General features: G+C 39.8%; 1 protein-coding gene across 1 annotated transcript; it reads right to left on the bottom strand.

The window, feature by feature from the left end:
* Positions 1–94: 94 nt before the first annotated feature.
* On the bottom strand, positions 95–15,185 carry esyt1a (extended synaptotagmin-like protein 1a). The gene is made up of 31 exons (XM_077597269.1): positions 14,382–15,185; positions 13,460–13,501; positions 10,564–10,698; positions 10,282–10,355; positions 10,094–10,166; positions 9,607–9,696; positions 9,219–9,274; positions 8,470–8,590; positions 8,159–8,335; positions 7,652–7,734; positions 7,485–7,533; positions 7,181–7,270; positions 6,359–6,454; positions 6,220–6,291; positions 6,065–6,151; positions 5,795–5,944; positions 4,873–5,055; positions 4,622–4,798; positions 4,467–4,549; positions 4,350–4,398; positions 4,184–4,273; positions 3,941–4,036; positions 3,616–3,687; positions 3,449–3,535; positions 3,232–3,378; positions 3,030–3,151; positions 2,748–2,843; positions 2,539–2,670; positions 1,954–2,059; positions 797–846; positions 95–718 (listed from the first exon to the last, which is right to left on the bottom strand). The coding sequence occupies exons 1-31, from the start codon at positions 14,709–14,711 to the stop codon at positions 691–693; spliced, it is 3,243 nt and encodes a 1,080-aa protein (XP_077453395.1). The 5' UTR covers positions 14,712–15,185; the 3' UTR covers positions 95–690.
* Positions 15,186–16,021: the final 836 nt, after the last annotated feature.

Below are 16,021 nucleotides of genomic sequence, written 5' to 3'. Positions count from 1 at the left end.
TTTTGAAAGTTCCTTAGCTCTGTTGCCAAAGATAACTACCAGGATCCCATTTTGTAATACTTGGGTTTATAAAAACAACATTTCATCACAAAGCTCTGGTTAAAGCATATAAAACTTCATTTGGAACATAAACGGGAAATACTATCCCAATAAACCTTTCTGTAATACTTAAGGCAACAATATAAACACACAAACAAAGCAACATTGGGATCTTTTGTAAGATTGTAAAAAACAAATCTGTAATTTCTTTCAGTCACATTGCAGACAATAAATTCGTATAACATTCTTGTACCTTTGAATATCCAGCCCTCGCGACAATACAATTCTAAGAGGACTTTTACAGTTTTTTTATATCATCGTTTCGTACAGCTATATAAATGAGACATATACACATTTGTAAATTTAGGCAACATAGTTGCATTATTAAATAACTATCCAGCCAAATATTCTACTGAAGAATGTATTGAAAACAGCAAGGATGCTTGACAGTTAACATTTTATAGGTGGCAAGCGCGCTTCCCCTCATAAATACTGATGAACTGCTTTTTTGTGAAGTGTATGTGTTTTCTTTATTTTCCTCCAGCAAAGATGGAAATTGCTATTTAAGCTGAATATATACACGCAAAACTCACAGGCCACAGAAGCAACACTAAAATGTTAAATAGTACCAATTATTCAGCATTTATTCTTCTAGGTTGACTCTGGCACCAAATCACACCTGAAAAGAGAGATCAGTTGTTGACAGGGTGGTCATATTTCATCAAATCTCAATGCTGTTAGCCGTTGAAAAATTTACCACTGTGTGACACCAGTCTTCAGGTCAATTTGGTCCAGGTCCAACTGGAGCTGTGGGTAAGAAGGAAGTTGCTCATAATTACTTTCAATAACAGTCACTTTATGTAGTTGTAACTGTGCATTTTCAAAGAAAATCAGATATGCATCATCACGAAAAGGCAAAAATAACAATGTCATTGTTTTGTTGAACAACTTTTATGTAGATATCTTTCAAATAGGTTCAATTTTATTTTATTTTTTCCATAAGTTTAGTGTATTGGCCTTCCCCTACTAGACTTTTTGCACGGCAACGCGCTCGTACATAACATAAACAACTTTAAATTAACTTGGATTACGATGCAGACACACTCAAAAATAAGTTTAATCTAACCTTACACTAAACTTAATTCTAATTTTGTTTTACATTTTTATACCTTTCTTCTCCCGGCTGGGTTGGCACTGTTTGCCCCGCCTCCACCCTGAGTTTCAGATGCAACCTATCGATGGTAGTTTGCTTTTGTATTCCCTTCAAAATATTCCGAAAATTATGCACACCAATGTCCTCACAATAGCATGACCACTTGCCAACGAGTAGTATATATAACTCATATTAGCGATCGCCTCGCCATTCGCAATGACTAACGGGAAAAAAACACTGAAAAAATACAACGCCCCGCCCAGTGCTCGCAGAGACATTACAAGAGGGAGTTGCGACCAGAGAGACATTACACGAGGGAGTTGCGGGGAGAGAGACAGTGCCCATGATGTTCTTATGAGCAGCCTCTCGCGTCCGCTGTCTGCTCGTACTATATCCAAATTTGTCTCGTATCTCAAGATAAATATTTGCCCAAAATTGTACCTGTATCTCAAATTTCTTGTATGTTGGGCCACTCGTATGTCGAGCTACCACTGTAATTGTGGGGCAGTGTGCAATATGGGACTTTTGGGCATTTTTTTTTTTTTAAGTGGGGATTTTGGTGATGTTTCATAAGACTTGAGTTGATCATTATTTATTTAACTAGCACGTACAATGATTTACTGAAATACTTAATACAACAACATGCACTTTCTGTTTAAGCGCCGTATAAATATTTTCTCCCTTCAAGGTACTAAAAGCGCTTTGACAATGTCTCCTTGTTTCACCTACTGATAATGCAGGAGCTTCTTTTTAGTGCTTACTTTGCCAATAAGCTCCCTCTCTCTACTCATGAAGGAGACGCTGTTCTTCACGGATAAATCCAACCTCCTCTGTGCTGACTCCTCCAGAGAGAGGTCAAAGTCAAATCTAGAGAAAAGGAGAATGCAGAATTTGTGTCGCTAAATGGTACATATAATGGAACATTGTCTTTTAACTGTTTTATTAAAAATAGTTGTGGCTATGGACTGTCTGACAACCCATAAATTGTGAAATATCACAGGTAAATATTTGGTAGACGCATTTTTTTTCCAGTTTGAATGGTGTGATTGGGCATGGTTGAAAAGTAGTTAACCCATCTGTATCACAGGTATGATAGGTTCAAAACCGGGCTCAGGAGTTTCTGTGTGGAATTTGCTTGTTCTCCCCCGTCCCCCCGTCCCCGAGGTATGAGTGTGCATGAAAGGTTGTTTGTCTAATTAGCAGGATAACAAAATGAGTCCGCCAAGGATGAACTATTTTGGTAACAAATGCCCAATAGCTTGCATGTAGATAAATATGATATACAGAAAATTCCATGGATCTGATTTAAATTGTAATTTAAGGTGGAATATAAACATATTTCTGACCTCTCATTGAATTCTGGGTTGAGATCCCTCTTCTTGGTTGCTGTTCTCCTTTTAGTGGTTCCTTTCTTGTCAGGCAGCAGCATGAATGTGACATAGGAGTCGGCGCCATCTTTAGAGCAGGCTACCAGGGCTCTGCAGGTGCATACACTCATTCTTTACTGACTGCGCTTAGTGGAAAATACTTCACATGTGGGAATATAAAGTGAGACCTGCATGCATGGACGGTGATGAAAAGTCTACTCTCTTCTGTGGAGTATCCAACACTGAGCTTCACTTGGCTTGAAGTATTTGAGCCGTCACTGACCCTGAAGAGCACAATTAAATAGGGTGTATCTTTTGTCTGTTTATTTTCCATAGCAAAAAAGTGACTGCCATTGACGTCCAATCAGTTTGAAGTGGAAGGTATGACAACAAATTATCCTTTTTGCTGCCAATCAGTTTAATCAGAAAGGACATTTATTATCATCAATGTCAGTGAAATGATTGCTTACATTGGGAATCCTGCCCTGCTCCTTAAATCCAAATGGGAAGGATCCCATCTGGGAATGACAGTTTCACCAACACCCTCTTCGGCTGGGGCCCTGCGGCACACCGACAACTGCGTGTCCAAGATCTGTTGTGGGTGACGTAAATGTTCGATTTAAGGCTCACACTTTTGAAAAGATTCAAATACGGAGGCTGTATAGACACCACCTTGAGTGTAGCCCTCAGTAAGATCTGACTCTCGGGCAGTGCTCCATCTAGGGCAAGCCAGCGGTCCACCACCAGGTTTGGCTCAGCCATCACCTCCCTGAGTGTGAGAGTCAAAGAGCCCAAAGTCTGGCCCCAACTGTGGGAGAGCTAAATGGAAGAGGAGCACTCTTGTAAAAGGCAAAATGGTCCAAAAGAGAAGATATGGATGACCCCTCACCTTCACTGTGAGCGTTTCATCTCTGGGATCTCGAACTAAGAAATGAAACGCTTCATCCCATCGAGGGGACGTGGACCGCTCACTGACCTTCACCAAGAGAAGTTGATATATCTTATAGTACAAGTAGTGCTGTATTCATTTTTGTGACTCTAAAGTCTTTGACTTACCTTAGTTCGGTGGGATACATTTTTTAAGATGACCTCAACTCCAACCTTTGGCTCTTTCCCATTTTTCTTCAACTAAAATCAGGAAAATTAGTTTTTGTTTTCATTTTAAAAAGTGTTTGCTTGCATAGACATTCATTTTAAAAGAAGAAAATGACTTGCAGGTGTTCAATCATTTTCTATCACACTTGTCCAAATTAGGAATGCAGGTAAGCTGTTTTTGTTTTTATCTCAGCAGACTTTGCAATGTCATTGCTTATTATTGTGCTCCATAACAATAAACATTTCTCCACTTTGGTTTGAGATTGATGAGATCGTGTGATCTTACTGGCAGTCCGTGAGCACGCTCTACATACACAAAGAGCACGGCTGTTGATGGTGCAACCTTGTTCTGGAATGACTGCTGGGACTGGTACAGCAGAATCTTTATGAAAATCGGGAGGGAAAAATATTTTAAAAAGAGACAATCTCACCAAATAAATGTCACATAATCTTATCTCGCTGATAAAGACTGAGAATTTAGGATATTGTATCACTATAACGCATTATATCATTTTAGTTTCAGTCCAACCTGCTCCAGTCTGGATAGGTCCGTCACTTTAGGCAGCCATTCTAGCAGCAGGTGAACCCTGCCTGACTTGACGTCATTTAAAGTGTACCACTGTAACAACAACATGGGCATTAAAAGACTATCAAACACAAAAAATGCTTTACCATTAATACAAAACGCCACACACCGTATCAATGAACTGCCCACCGATGATGTCACGCAAGTTGAGTTTAAACCTGCAAAAAAGGATGGTGAGTTAAGTCTTGCAGAATGGGGTGCTTCCGGGTACAAAGTGAGGACTCACCTTCCCAGGAAGTCATCCTGATCGATGTCCTTGTCAAATAATTCAAACTGAATCTCTTGGCCTGGAAGCTGAGTCAAAATCACCTAAAAAAAAAAAAAGACATGTATATCAAGTGACGAGAACCACACAAACACAAAATGAAAAAGAAAGAAAACCTCAAAGAGTTCATTCCAGATAGGATTGAGGTTCTCTTTGATGGTGTGGCTGCGGAAAGTGATGCCAGCCACACGGATCTTGACATAAGGGTCACTCTTTCCCTTGACCATGCCTCCCATGAAGTTATCCTTAGCGATTAGGTTTTGGGCCTCCAGCAGATGGATTCGAAGAACTCCCTTGAAGGGATGATCCAAGTCAAGTGTCATGTGAGATTCATTTTTTTTCGTAAGCTGTAGAGCAGTTGTATCACCTCAGAAGCAAACTCGGGGTCGGGCGTGGTGTGCTGCGGGCGTGACGGTGGAGGTTTAGCTAGACCACCACCTCCCATCAGGTTCACTTCAGCTGTGATTCCCCCATGACCAGTGCCGGACCCGGGAGCTAATGGGCGGGGCGACGGAGTGGTGGGAGTGGCATCATCGCTTAGCCATAAAACCTAACCATGAAACAAAGCGCAAATTAAGAGGAGTTGCTTTAAATTCACCCATTTTAAGTTTAAACAACGTGGCGTCGGGCTTTAAGATGTTAGAGATAAGTATTTGTTGTTCATTTGTCCTGTTTCTAATCAAATGTAAAAAAGGGTATGAAGCATCATTATAATCAACAAAAAATGAGTAAGAACAAGACTATTTAATAACTTCTGAATAATGTGGTTGGTTGTGGTCTGATGGTGACAGGAGAAAATTCCAATAATTCGAAAAAGATGATCATTTTAAAGAAAATTTCATGAGTAAATAACTTGTTTTGGTTCTTTAATGTTGACAGCAATAAAGTTATAAATTACAGGCATTTTACCATTTTAATATAGTTTCTACCTCTGTATTTGTTTAACCTGACAACAGAAATCTGCAAAAATATGTAGATTTTCCATGCCAATTTTTTTAAACTACTGATATATAATCATTTTTATCTTTTGTAAGGCAAGAACGTGATTTAAAAAAAAGAAAAGAAGAATTTGATAATGGCAGATTAAATCGGCGATGCTCAACTCTTTAATTACCCATTGCGTTTGTTTAAAGGTCAAATGAGCACTATTTGAGGTTGTGTGATTATACTGCACTAACAAGTCAAACAAAAAGAACCATCACGTACGGTGTGGTTTGACAGCACTTCAATGTTTAACTTGTAAATTGCGAATTTGTGAAAAAATAATAATAATAATTTAAACAACCAACCCTTAAAACAATTTTCATGTAGATGCGGCTTGCGGAACCAGAATTCTCTAACTGGAACCACTGGTCTAGGGTGAGTTCAGACAACCCGAGGAGGCGAGCCAGAGGGATAGTCAGGCTACCCAAGGATAAAGCTCGGTCATCATCTTTCACCTGATTTGACAAACACAGGAAAAGAACAGGATGAGAAATTACGGTAAAGTGACAATTCCATGTTGTTGAACTCACAAAAAATTAAAAAAAAATGTCCTGAAATGTAGTCAAGACGCTTACTTGAATATCAATATCTTGTTTGCGAGGATCCTGGATGAAAAAGGTAAACGCTTCCTCCCATACAGGGTTGCTGCAACCATAGCAAGTCTGTAAAGGAAAGAAAAGATATTTTGCGAACAGCTTAAGTGTCTGTTACAAAAAACACGTCCAAATACCTTGCTTTCTCTTGTAGTATCCTGGATAGAGATTTGCACCATTGGGCTGGGGTCCTTATTGCCCTTTCTCATCTAAAACATAAGAAAATGAAGACAGTGTGAAGGTGAAGAAGTTGCCGGTCAGAGACAACGATCTTACAGGCAGTTCTTGAGCTTGATCGAGATAGATGGCCAAAATAGCAGCAGATGGTGGATCAGCGGTTTTGCTAGTCAGGTTCTGGTTTCTCTCGGTTACCTGGAGGATCAATAATAACAGAAGTAAGTAGAAAACATCACGAATACAATGAAATAGTCTTTCTCTTAATTGCAGTGGCTATATTCAATAGTTGAGTCAAAGTATTTAAAAGGAGTCTTCAACAAGTGTTCCTTAAACACAGCCTATTAATTACTGGGTGACACAGAAAGAACCAGCACATTTCCCTCTAGGATAAAGTACTTTATTAGTCTTGAGATTTCACCGTACTCTACACAAATTCATAGGAGAAGTGTATGTATTCATGTTTTACAGTAGGGACTTTGTATATTTCTGTAACTACAAATTTGTCAGAAAGGTACTAACGCTTTAGACTAGAGCATGTATTTAAATCATAACAAGAATTTTGTAAACTGCATGTGGACTGGTGGAATTTGGAGTTACTATTTGCAACCATTCTGAAATAAAACACTCCAAATTGAGAATTTGCCAATATGGAGCACCTTTAGTGCTAACTTTTAATGGGAGATCTTGCATTTTAAATTATTCTTTAGTAATTATAATAAAACTAAACCCCGGTCAGTCAGTCAACACCTTATTGTGATTGACATCGAATGCAGCTGGCAGTGATCCCAATTGATATTGTCGTTGTCGCTCACTGATCACATTGAATTACTAAGACAGGCCACTGTACAATACAATTAAAAGATTCTCTTTTGAAAAAAACCCAAGATTCTTTTAAGTATTTTGTCTCACGCATATTCGCACCTCAGTCAATCTGTCAGCAGAGGATAGAAGCGAAAGCCACTCCAATCGGAGGTGAACGCTGCCAGATGGTACATCCCTTAGATTGAACCACTGTACACAAAAACATCCCAGTCATGTAAACACAAAACTTTTGTCATTTTAGCGCAGATTTGAAGTCTTAAGAGAGTAGGCTGAGAGGATCACAAGGAATTCCTTGTGACCCTTGTGTGTTGTCACATGCTAACAGATTAGAAATGTTTTACACAAACCAGTTTAATCGACTGAGTAACAGTAACACCAAATGATAGCATACGAAATAACTTACATCATCCACAACTCGTGCTTGTTTCACAATATCAAGATCCACTTTTGCCCTGAAAAAGACAGAAGAAAGGATTATTTGGGCAAAAATACTTATCCTTTGGATGATTCAACCATCAACAACGCCACATGATGTAAGACGCACAAGTTATATGATCATGAGTAAGCTACCTGCCCAGAAAGTCATCCTGGTCTGGGTCTTTGTCAAAGACTTCCACTTCCAACTCCTGACCAGGTACTTCATGGACAATCACCTGACACACACATATCCACATAAATGGACACAAACACAGAGGCACACACAACACAAAAAGACAACACAATCACTACGGCCCAAAAATAATAATAATAAGACAAAAAACTAATCTATTGAAAATTTTATTCATCTACAGGGAGTTTTGGTTCAACTCGCAAGTGGCGCAAATGCGTATCATTTCAACTAAAGGAGAATACTAATCTGTCTAATGAGAAAAACATTTCCGCAATGACTTGCTTATCGCAAAAATTGCGGTTTCCTGCAGCCAACGAAGATCCAATCTGAACTGAACCGTTTATCTCTAAAAGCGGGTGATGTGTGCAAAATTACACACTTATTGAAACATTCACTAAGAAGAGTCAAAGCAGGCCCAAAGAAACGAATACTCATACGTATTTACATACAATTCCATCCACACTTACCTCATACATTTCCCTCCACTGTGGGTTCAAGTTGCTGTCCACATGATGTGAGGTGAAGATCTGTGTTCCAACGCGAATCACAGCATACGGGTCAGACTTGCCATCAATCAGACCTTTGATGACGGTGTCCTTGGCGGTCAGATCTTCAGCCTCCAGCAGGTGGATACGCACAACTCCCTAGAATTTGCATATAAATGCAGATGGATGATGTATAATCACTTCCTACTGCAAAATGTTCAAGTTATGCTTGCTTGCGGCATGGATTCTACATGTTCCCCAGGCCACGTAGTATTACAAAAACAATCGGTTACCCTTGGAAGAGGGGAGCGGAGCTGAGCAACCTGCAGGTCGGCCACCAGGGGAACGGTGAGACGATTTGGGAGGACCAGTTGGGAGGCTATTGCATCCATTATCATAGTGTCCGACATGGCACTGCAATGAATGCAAGGATGTTGTGTGTGTGGCGGGGGCACAGACAAAACAGGAAATGGCACTGAAAACAATGAGAACGTTTAAAAACTCATTGGCAGTGAGAATACAATTTTTAAACTGACATGTTTTGAACAACCATGACAGCAGATAAATTGTATTTTCACTAAATCGGAATAGTGAAGAATGAGATTGTCTCATTTGGAACAGGTTCACACGTGTTCATTTCTTTAAAATTAGGAGGAGGCTGATTCTATAAACTGATGTTACTTTTGGACAATGAATGATGGAGCTTCATATGATTCAAGTCTTGAAATGAAATAAGAAAGACAAGTTGTTAATGCAAAACCCTTCACATGCTAGGCTGGCATCAATTGAAGAACCAAAATACTGTGAGGAACATATTCATCTGAATATGTCTCGGTCAATTCTTGACAGCTACAACATTAGGTACACTGGGAATAGAGCAGGGTCAAAGTCTTACCTTTCAAAAAAGGTTTATTATCACAGTGATGTAACTAATACGCTATGTTGCGTGCTGTCATTGGGTCGCTCTTGTATGAGGATGCATTTTTGCAACTTTTCTAAAAAATAAAAAAAATAAAACATAATACGGACTTTGTCAACTCACTTCAATCCAGGAATATCCAATAGGTTGGTCAGACCAGTCCAGTTGATGTCCAGTTTCTATGACAAAATGAAAGTTGAAATACAACATTAAATGAGTGGCAGGTACAGCACCCCTTTAAAATCAGAGTCCAATCACACAACAGCACAAAGAAGAGAAAAGAAGTTAACATTTTCCCTTTTTGGCGCTCTTTTTGTAGTTAGACGCTTTGCTTGGGGCACCTGCACAAGTGCAGTGCATTGTCCAAAGAGGAGGACGTTTTTTGCAGTTGTTCAGTTAAAGCTAAAACGTGTTCGCGTAGTCAGAGTTATCCAACAATATGCTGCAGACACACCTTCACCTAATCTTTATTGAGCAATCTGTAAAATAATGGGAAATTTAGTAAACTCACTGGTCGGCGAATGAAGAACATGGTGACGGCTCCAACCAGCGGTATGTCTCCAATCAGAGGCTCAAGGATCACACGAAGCATGCCGTTGAGCTAAAGAGTGAAGCACAGGTGTCTCTGATCTTAAAATGATGTGTGAGAAAATGTCACTCTTAAAAAGTTGAGCTATGTGTGACCTGAATCAAGAGTTTTTCAAGCAATGAATCATCAACTGTTTAATTATTTCCCTTATATTTTATTAATTCATTGTTCATTGTTTATATAAAAATCACTTATTGATAAAGATGATATTTTAGTTAAATAAACAAACAAACAAAAGTTAGAAATATTTGGGGGGCCTCTTTCCGGGCAGGGTGGAAGTGGATAATGCCATTTCCGTTCATTTTAATTTAAAAGAAAAAAACGAATTTGAGATTATGGTCATTGATAGTGGTGATGCAAAAAAAAAATGAAGCAGGTACTGTCTCAAGGCAGCACTGTATTTCAATACCTGAATTCCTTTGACTCCAGCTTTGCAAAAGTACTTTTTGATTTCTACGTTGATCTCGACATCACCGGCGTAGCTGTAGGAAGACAAATGTTTATGTAAGGAAAGCAGCTGATGTAATGTGTATATGATTAAAAACTGTTTTGTCTTCCACAAACATTCAAGGATCCATTCCTACATTGAATGATTACCTGAGATATAAATCCAACATGACTTGTCTCTTATCCTGTTCAGTGTGTGCCTTTACGCCGACCACTTTTAAAGCCTGTCAACACAACAGCTGCAATTATAAACACACATAAAAGGCAAGCAGGTTCATTGTAAGTAAAGGTGCAGGTAAACAATATGCATTGCCCTAACACGTATTCCTGGTCAAAAACAAGTCCTTGTATTAGACATTGTATTACCCCAAAATATCTGATAGAGCAGAGGGCATCTTTTATGTTTATGACACACAATGGCCAATGACATACCTTGTCACCTATGTTGACCTTGGTAAAACTTAGTGTTTGTAGATGAATACTGGAGGCTCGGATGGCTGGAGCAATGGTCTCCAGGAGTAGCTTTTCCAGAAACTGGCCTATGAAGGGCCATGCTTGCTGGAGAATCTATAAAAAAAGGTTTATTGAATAAAGCTATACATTAAAATGATACTTTATGGTATACATATTATTATTATTATATATGTGTATGCACACGTATGTGTATATGTATATGTATATGTGTGTATATATATATATATATATATATATATATATATATATATATATATATATATATATTTCAGCAACACGCTTATTTATTTATATATTTATTCATGTATTTATTTATTAACTTATTTATTACCTATCTATTTATGTCTAAAATGTCTTTCCTATTTCTGCATCCTCACCCTCTTGCTACTGTGACAATGAAATTTCCCGTATACGGGATGAATAAAGTTATCCAATCCAATCCAATAACAATAGTGGCAATTTAGAGTATTCAACCAGTCTACCATGCATGTTTTGGGGATGTGGAAGAAAACCCACGGAATCCCAGGGAGAACATGCAAACTCCACACAGTGGGGACCAACTTGGGATTGAAGCCCCGACCCCAGAATTTATGAACCCAACGCGCTAATCACTAGTCCACCGGGCATTCATTCATCTAAGGTACCGCTTTATTCTCATGATAATCACAGGAGTGCTGTACTCTGACCCAGCTGACTTTGGGCAAGAGGACGGGTATGCCCTGAACTGATTGACATCCAATCAAAGGGCACAAATAGATAAACAACAATTTTCACTCACTTAAGGGGAAATTCAGGGCAATTTTCAGGCTAGGTAGCTACTTTAATGTCCTTTGATTTGTTTGATGTGCTCAACAGCAGATTTGTTCTCATTAAGATTTTTTTTCTTAATCTTCTAGTATTTTGGCTTTTTGTCTCAGGAATTTTTCCCCTTGTATTTCAACTTCATTCATTTTCAACACTACTTATCCTTGTCAGCGTCGCGGAATGAGACCTGTCCTATCCACAGGCGTGAGGAGGACAATACCCGAAAGTGGTCGCCAGTCAGAAGTATATGTGAACTTTATATCTGTAATCCTTGAGGTATTGTTTTTTTCCATAGTCTTTCATATTCACAAAAAAATGAATTTAATTGTCAGAAAATTTTAGATTTTTTTGTAATATAACAACGTTGGGAAGAGGGACTTGAGGACCCAATTTTTTTTTTTTAATTGGTGGGGGTTGGGGGTAGTCTTTAAACCCACGCTTAGCATCTGGGTCAAAACTTGGATCATTTGAAATTTGGGTAAGTTTTATTTTCTTAAAAATACGCATGACTAAGCAAAATAGAGTTTTTCCACAGGTATAATTTTGCGTATAATATCAGTTATATATAGTCAGTCAGTGTATAGTTGAATCGGCCCAATGTAATGTATGTGAACTGTTCATTAGTAACTGTACTTCAGCTTCATCACGGATGGGAAAAGAAGATTTCTGAGTACACATAACTTTTCCAATGTGTTAGTATAATTAAAACGAGTATTGAATGAAATAAATAGATGATTAAAGAAATAATAATGATGAATGTGTGTAGGCAAATTGCGACGTTCCACTCACATATAGTACATGACAACAAAGGGCAAATAGTTGGTAGAGGCATGCTGGTTGTTTCCGTTATAGAAAAAAAAAAGTCATAAAGGAAATGACTCAAGCACAGCTGTCAAACCTAATCAATTCAGTTTTGTAATTTTGCAAATTAAATTCACAACAGCAAATATATTTTAGACAGCGTCACTTTATCGAAAAATATGCAAATTTTGAGTTTTCCATCATCCACTCAGTGACAACAACAACATGAGAACAATGTTGATTTTCTAAAAAGCTTCCCAGACTGACACACGGGTGTTAACATCAGCGTTTGGGTGTCAAGTGTAGCGTGAGGCCACTATAGGGCTTAACTGCTCCACTGACTATCATTTCCAGTCTTCTCTTGAACCCAGTGATGCTCTCAGTCAACACTGTCAGACGGGCACCAGTTATCATTAGACATTTCTGCTCACGCAGGAGTGATACAGTCAATTTTGTTTTAACTGCCAGAAGAAGAAAAATCTTGTTAACAGAACTGTTGAATAGACACATTATGGAGATGATAAATCTGCACTGTGGAAAGATGATTTGCACCAATTATTTTCTGACAATGTGGGCCTCTGAAATGAGGGTTCAACTGATTTTTGTCTCCTCAAGGACACTTGTCCGTATTAGTATTCACATCCACATTTTGCCCGTGTTGAGAGTAATGGCGATATATTATAGCCACTCTCCCTGTAGCTTAATTACCCCCGTGGATGGCCTGCACAGATGGAGAGGCTCCAAAGAGAGCAGGGTCATCCCACGTCCACAAAAGTGCTCTTCCTCTGAGTAGTAGCGAGGAGGTTTTTGCATTTTAAGCGACTCCTGAAGCATTTTATCATACAGTTCCACTATGTACTTCCAAACTCTACTACTGTCTGACTACATATTTATTTATTTTTTATTACCAATTTATTGATCCTTTATTTACTAGTTTTTGTTATTATTTATTTGTCTGTTTGTTGTTATTGTGCACTACATGGTGAGGCTTTAAATGTCATTATACTTGTATAATGACAATAAAAGCATTCAATTCAATGTGTTTGCTGACTTTGACTATGGCGTGCCTTCTATGAACGTAACAGGCACGCTTGGGAATCTATGGTGAAATTGCAGGATTTGGAATAAAACCAAAATAGAACTAGGAGGAAAAAGTAAGTGTACTTCAGAAATACCAGAGATTAAAATACAGAATCCTTTTCTTCCTTGTGTCATCCATATATGATACAGATAAAGATATAAGACTGACCTTATTTAGCCACTCTGCTTTTTCCACATCTGGAAAGTTCACCTGAGAAGAATTGACAAATGTCAGACATTCTACATATTCAAGTTCAATGCTGACGAGGTCTAACGCACTGGATTCTTCGACTTACCTTTTCCTGAACATCACTACTTAGATTTATTCATCAAACAGAGTCATCATGAAAGTTTAGTCAGATGCCATTTGTCAAGCATAGATGGCATGGAAATGTGCGACAAGAGCCAGGAACCGGAGCCAGAAATCCACTCTGAAAGCGCTAGATCATTGCACACTGAAGGCGACAATGGATTTCGCACCCTTGACACTTGGTGTTTACATATTGGGGACACATGTACCTTTTTTGGACCCTGGAAAAGATCCAAGCAGCTACTTTGGATTTTAAACGAGGAGCCCGCTGGGTGTGTTAATGAATATTGCACCTTGAGGGTGACAAATGAGCACATGCAATTCTATTATTTCTCAGTCTGAGATCATACAAATTTGAGCCAATGCTCCCTCTTTGTGTCTCCCACACACTCACACTGACACACACACACACACACACACACACACACACACACACACGCACACACACAGTCTATCCATCCTCTCATGCTTCCTCTCCAGATATGGTGGTCCACAGCTCATGGGTCAGTTATGGGAAGCACCATGTGTTTTTTTGTCCTCCCTTATGCATGTAATGTCAAAACCCATCCCATTTTCCCTTACTCCAAATCCTACATTTGAAATCCTGTTGAGTTTATGAATTAACCGGCCTCTGCGTACTTGGAATGTGCTGGCCAGGAGAGGAGGAAGAAATCAAACAAACTTTCACGGTTGACTTATTAAGAGGTAGTAAGCAAAAATCCAGAGTGACGCAGGAATTTCAACATATCAAATACGGAGAATGACATGGATTCATCCTTACCCAGGGAGGTAGATCTCGTTTGAGTCTGAAGAGCTTCTCCGTCGTGAATTCCATCTCGTTTTCCAGGAGGTACATGGCCGCGTTCAGCCTCCTGGCTTTATCCAATCGGCCATGCTTCCAGCCCAGGTAGACCATGAGCCCGACCAGGACCACGGCGATGCTGATGCCATAATATCCGGCCAGGTAAACGGGCAGCAGCGCGCCTAGGCATTTGGCGAAGGACCACAGGGCGCCCACTGCCCGCTCTCCAGGGGGGGCTTGGCCGCTCATCGGGGGGCCGCCACTCATGCCCTCTGCTGGGGCTCGATCATCTTCCCCGGCGGACGGCATCGCTCGCACGAACGACTTCAACTCACTCCCCCTCTCCTTTTGCCTTCTTCCACTCCGCGAGTTTTCGGCGAAGGGTTAACCCGGGTCGGCGTGCACAGATGGCCGCTTCGGTGACAGCTTCCCCGCTTTAAATCATGACGAGACTCCGCTCTCTTCTGACCTCGGTTCCGCAGAGCAGCAAAAAGACGAGAAATTCCGTGTTTCGCAGACGTGTCTTCTGCAGACAGCGGGGAGTTGGCAGGGCGGGCTCTGAACTCCCAGCCCTCCTTCTCGTCAAATCCGGCAGATTAACGCTTAATCCCAATTATTCTTTTTATACGCATGAAAAAGGGGCGAAATCATGTGCGCGCAGACACATATGCCTTCAGCAAAATGCTCGCCAAGCGATGACTGCCCGTTATCTTTACATAACAGGCACAGGAGAGCTGCATGCAGCCTGCATGCGCAAGTGATCATCTACTGCGGCAGCCTGCTGAGCACGACTGCCTATATATACATTTATAATGGAGCCACTCCATAAAGATAATTGATTCCAACAAAGCTACAACTTTACAAGCTATCTAATGTCAGCAAATGACTGTGTCCAAGATATATTTAAATATTACTATATATCTCAGTGGCGGTCCGTGCATTTTCTCGTAGCGCCTTCAATGGGTAAAATCCACTTACTAGCGGCATTTAATGATTAAATACAAATACTGGAGCTTTTCAGACATTACAACCGGCCCGGGGGGTGATTTTCCCGGGAAAATACAGTGATGGACATCAATGGCGAAACGGCAAAAATAGCACTAAAATGGGGTAAAATCTACTTCCTAGCAGCATTTAGTGATTAAATACAAACACTGGATCTTGAATACAAACACTGGAGCTTTTCAGATATCAGAACCGGGCCCACAATTGAAATATTATTTAGGAATATAGCCATACTTTACTCACCAAAAATCCTTTTTAACTGTACACAATATCCATCCTCCTTTCTTTCTTCCTTCTTTTCTATCGCCATCGAAGCTAATGCTGAAAGTCGAGCCTGTCCTGTCGTATTTCTGGCATAGTCCGTCTTGAAAATGGCTTTAAATCAACACAACAATATATTTGCTTGTGCAGCTCGCTACAGATACACTTTGGTCGCTCTGGCTAATCACTAGCCAATCATATTTAGTGAAAGCGATGACGTATCCCTACGCCTGCGAGAAGGCAATGACGTATCCCTACGCCTGCGACAATGCATTGTGGTGTTGCCAACTCGAAATCTGATTGGTTAAAGCAACAGTCTTATCGACGCATGTTTAATGCAGCGGAGCCTGCAG

This window comes from Stigmatopora argus, chromosome 1, assembly GCF_051989625.1.
Source record: "Stigmatopora argus isolate UIUO_Sarg chromosome 1, RoL_Sarg_1.0, whole genome shotgun sequence".
NCBI lineage: Eukaryota > Metazoa > Chordata > Actinopteri > Syngnathiformes > Syngnathidae > Stigmatopora > Stigmatopora argus.
Note: the sequence above shows the minus strand (reverse complement) of the source record. Positions and strands in the feature narration are given on the sequence as shown.

Excerpts from the sequence above, each read along its gene's own strand:
- esyt1a (XM_077597269.1), bottom strand. The coding sequence starts at position 14,711 with ATGCCGTCCGCCGGGGAAGATGATCGAGCCCCAGCAGAGGGCATGAGT. Across the intron at positions 8,591-9,218 it reads TTGGATATTCCTGGATTGAA|TGCCATGTCGGACACTATGA; the intron begins GTGAGTTGACAA and ends CATTCATTGCAG. Across the intron at positions 4,399-4,466 it reads CAGGATGACTTCCTGGGAAG|GTTTAAACTCAACTTGCGTG; the intron begins GTGAGTCCTCAC and ends CCTTTTTTGCAG.